The following is a 4,706-nucleotide window of genomic DNA, read 5'->3' on the forward strand; positions in this document are numbered from 1 at the left end:
CTTTTACAGTTAAATACAAAGCATCAATAAATAGGTAAACCAAATATTTCAATAAGAGACATGAAATAGAATAAGATACCCAACATTGCCAACGGCTAAACCTATATTCATTCAAATATTGAAGCCCAGTGTCACAACAAGAAAACCAGTAGAAACCCCAAGCTAAGAAATAAAATAGTATTATTGACTGAAAAACCTTGTGTTTTAGAAGAAAAACCCCCTACAACCCAGTAGATATTGAGCTCTTGATTTCAATATTGCATACTTGCAGACACAATAAAAGAAAGCTATGAAACATGTATTTATTGACATTAAAAACGCACACCTACTTGAACGCGATTAACCCTTGTTTTTAGCATTACTCGTCTAAAAAAAATTAAATTGTTTTGCTTTTGGAAAGTGATATTTTCTCCCCATATCTCCATAGTACATTAGATAGCATTCCATTCAATTGATTACTAGAAATAAAGGAACTCAGATTTCTATAAACTGGCCATATTGGACAGGCAGCAGATGGAATTTCTGCCATATTTTGTTATAGACACATCACTGCATGATAGCAAAAACCAATAGAATAACATTGCTAATCCACTAAATATATACATTGTTAAAATAGATTGAAATTCATTGATAAATGGTTCATACAGAAGTAGAAGAAAGAAACAATGAATTCAAACGGTAGAATCCACTTATTATATTCCATAACAGAAAATAGTAGGCTACACTTATGCATCATTTTCTTCTTCCGGATCAAATTCCATTAGTTCATAAAATAATGGCATTTGTTTTAATGGATTGTCCAACCAAAGAGTTGTGCGGAATTCCTCTGCATATTCTAGTTCTAGGCAGTACTGAGGGGAAGCAGGGACCTAAAACCAGAAGGAAAAAAATAAAAGAAAGCTATGAAACACACACCTACTCGAACCTGATTGACCCTTGTTTTTCTCATTTCTCGTCCACAAAAAATTAAATTGTTTTGCTATTGGAAACTGATATTTTTCTCCCCGTATCCATTCAATTGATTACTAGACATAAAGGAACTGAGATTTCTAAAAACTGGCTATATTGGACAGGCAGCAGATGGAATTTCTGCCATATTTTGTTATAGACACATCACTGCATGATAGCAAAAACCAATAGAATAACATTACTAATGCACTAAATATATACATTGTTAAAATAGCTTGAAATTCATTCATAAATGGTTCATACAGTAGCAGAAGAAAGAAACAATGAATTCAAACGGTAGAATCCACTTATTGAATTCCATAATAGAAAATAGTAGGCTACAAGTATGCATCATTTTCTTCAGGATCAAATTCCATTAGTTCATCAAATAATGGCATTTGTTTAAATGGATTGTCCAACCAAAGAGTTGTGCGGAATTCGTCTGCATATTCTAGTTCTAGGCAGTACTGAGGGGAAGCAGGGACCTAAAACCAAAGGGAAAAAAAAAAAAACATGAGGGGAAAACAGACAAATGAAACAAACAGCGAAAGTATCTGATGATTAAAATTTACGATCATATAAAAATTTAAGCAACAAGCAAAAGTGAAAGTAAAAAAAGGGATGCAAAACACAATACCTGTATCTCCTCGAGGAGAAAAGGTATGCCATCTGCAGAGATAAAATGTGGTAAGGACTAAGGAGATTTATTTATCAACATAAAGTAGTAATATAAAAAGTTAAGGGATACATAGGTTTACTCCTATCTGGTGGGAAATCATCTTGTATTTCGAAACATGATATTGAAGCTTCATTTGCCTCAATGCACTTGCTGTGATCGTGTATGACGAATTTCTCCTTGATAATATGTCTCCGATCCTTGATAATATGTCTCCTCAATGCACTTCGTCGACCTCGAATCCTAAAACCTTTGTGTTTCTTTCGATATGTCTTTGACTTGAGTTTGGATACAGACGACTCTATCAAAGCAAGCAAAGAAAAAGGAGATAAGAACAGAGCAAAAACATATTGAGAGTCGTATCCGGTGTCGGTGTCTGCTTCATAGCTCATCTGTAAGTGTAATTTACACATTAGAGAGTGAAGTGTGATCTATCACCATTAAAATTAAAATCCCTCCTGTGTGTTCTCTCTCTTGATGAATGGTGTGAGATTACACTACACTTTACTCTATCATGCATAAATTACATATTCACATGAGAGGAACTATTTCCCTGTGCGTGATTGACAATTGATAACACATGGTGACAGAATGCATAGTAAGTTTTTGTTAACTAATTCATTAATTCAATCTTTAGATTAGATTAATAAAGATAATTTGCAACAAAACTTACTTTTAGGGCTTTTGTGCTGGAAGCTGCTTTCATCTTTAATCATCATCATCAAGCTAGTCATTATGATCTAATAATCTCAGAGAGGATGCTGAAAAAATAAACAAAAGTTACGAAATTAATTGAATGTAAAGATTAAATAAATGTTGGAATATAGGGTTTGTAACAAGATTTAATTCTATTATAGGGTTTCATTGTTTGACAAAGGAAGATGCGATACTTTACCAGTTACTGTTACTAACAAACGAAGGATGCAGAAGAACTTTGATTCCACGAATCAGAACGTTGCGACGATGAGAGAGAGAGAGAGAGCTTCGTTGTGGTTTTGAAATTGAGTTTCTAGAGAGAGAAAGTAGAAAAAGTTTTGAAGAAATTGAAGAAAAGTTGTTTGTAACAAGTGAGTGAGTGAGTGGGTTTTATATATTTGAGTTTAACCCAACGGTATAATAGTAAGGGTACTTGCTTGGAAGCTACGGTACCCTCTCCTTTGCATATCAACATCCCAACCCAACCCTTTATGTATTTTTTCTTTATGGGAATAATCTTGTAGCATTTCATAAGATTCTTTTGAGGGGAATAAAATTGTATCATTTCATTATTTAAAAATGGGCTTAATGGTGGATTAACTCATTATTGTTTAAGGGAAATAAATTTACAGCATTTTATTAGATTTTTTTTTTTAGAGGAATAAAACTATATCTTTTCATTAATTGAAATGTGTTCAATACAACTTGGTGGAGTAACCAAATTTTGAAAACTAGCTTATAATCTTACCGCCTTTGCTAGCTTATGGGCAACCTCACGAGTTTGTCTCCGCACAAACTCAACATTAAAGTTTACATAATATCATCGAAACAAAGTTTTTCAATAAGAGATAATAGCAATGAATTCCACAACATCACTCTATGAAGAGGTGGTGCTATCAACCATTCAATTTTAGTTTAATTCGTGAACCCAATTTAGTGCCCATAGCAAACCCAAAGCTACTGTGATATGTGCTTCACAACTTGGTGCAAACCATTCAGTTTTGGCCAAAACAAAAGCACCTGGGTCATCTCGGCTATACACACCTAGCTTAATGTGGAATACTCAAAGGAGTTGAAACAGCGCATGGTAATATACACACATTGGATGTGATGCATGATTCTTGACACGCGATCCAAAGTAGCAAGGAGTTGATCTCATTGCATTTCTTCATTCCTTGTTCCATTTCTCATAATCGAAATGTCTGTAACAACTATTTCCTAAGAATCAACATGATAAAACTTGTAATAAGCATATATAGTATATTCATAGAGTTGTTTGGTTTGGGCGGCTTTGACATGTTACAAGGTATTTTTTCCTCTGTTGCTCTTTCATGTAGTTTTGAAAGATTACTTTCAAAACTAGACTAAAATACAAATAATCTAACTACTTTTACTCTAAAGTGATTGCAAAACATCAGGATCTGAGCAATTCAGAGTCTAGAGTCTCTGAGTCCCAGGTTTTGACTAAGTCAAAGTCTAAGACTGAAAAGTCAAAGGTTCTGACGAAGTCAAAGCCAAAGACGCAAAAGCCTCAAGCTCTGAAAATTTTAAGACCAGAAGCTAAGAACAATTCAAGATAAAAAACATTCAAATTAAATCCAAAGTCTTGAACAACTCTCAGCAGCCAAGATTGAAACCTAAGGCACAAATGAAGTGAAAATCTTTCAGGACTAACAAAAGAGGGCCCATAAAGGAAAAATATCATATATTAATTTACAAATGGGTTGTGATCTCTTTTGAGAGAAAGACTTGTGTGGACCAGGACCACACAATTGGGTTTGGTCACACACACAAACACATAGTTTTTTCTTTCTTTTTTTACTTTTTTCATTTTCTCTCTCTTCTCTCTTCTCTCTCTTCTCTCCCATTTCTTTGGTTGTGACCAAGAAATTGGGTTTGGTCCCTGGTTCACACAAGTATTTTCCCTCTTTTGATTGGTTTTTGAAAACTAAACGAGTAATGATCTATTATAGTTGGAGGATAAAAAAGCAATAAGTGAGATGCATAGTATCAAAATGCAACATATACTTTTAATTTGATGCAAGACAAATGTTTATTACAAACACTAGCGAACAGACGAGCACTCACGTGTTCGTCTTTCCGCTCTTTTTATGCTCTAACTCTTGTAGATTATCAACGACATTTTATAAAAAAAATTGCGTCTAAATTACAAACGATATTATATATAAATTTTTTGATATAGATTAAAAATTATAAGTATAGATATTTGTGACTTTTTTTAAGGAAGATATTTGTGACTTTGAAATTTAACAAACTCAATAAACCATATTTATATTTTTCAATGACTACAATAATATAACAAACATAACAATTTTTTTAATCTTTTTTAATAACACCAACAATATAATATTATTATATGAAAATT

General features: G+C 33.0%; 1 protein-coding gene across 2 annotated transcripts; it reads right to left on the minus strand.

Annotated features, from left to right (window-relative positions):
- Positions 1-1,171: 1,171 nt before the first annotated feature.
- LOC146905432 (uncharacterized) lies at positions 1,172-4,060 on the minus strand. Of its 2 annotated transcripts, XM_085726569.1 has the most exons (4): positions 2,298-4,060; positions 1,707-1,925; positions 1,586-1,617; positions 1,172-1,433 (listed from the first exon to the last, which is right to left on the minus strand). In XM_085726569.1, the coding sequence occupies exons 1-4, from the start codon at positions 2,356-2,358 to the stop codon at positions 1,287-1,289; spliced, it is 459 nt and encodes a 152-aa protein (XP_085582695.1). In that variant the 5' UTR covers positions 2,359-4,060; the 3' UTR covers positions 1,172-1,286. The 2 variants fall into 2 exon arrangements, with proteins under 2 accessions (XP_085582695.1, XP_085582694.1); XM_085726568.1 differs by lacking the exon at positions 2,298-4,060 and having other exon boundaries at positions 1,707-2,069.
- Between the last annotated feature and the right edge of the window lie 646 nt (positions 4,061-4,706).

This window comes from Medicago sativa, chromosome 7 (genome assembly GCF_051527215.1).
Source record: "Medicago sativa cultivar Bolivia chromosome 7, Bolivia_mono, whole genome shotgun sequence".
NCBI classification, from domain to species: Eukaryota; Viridiplantae; Streptophyta; class Magnoliopsida; order Fabales; family Fabaceae; genus Medicago; species Medicago sativa.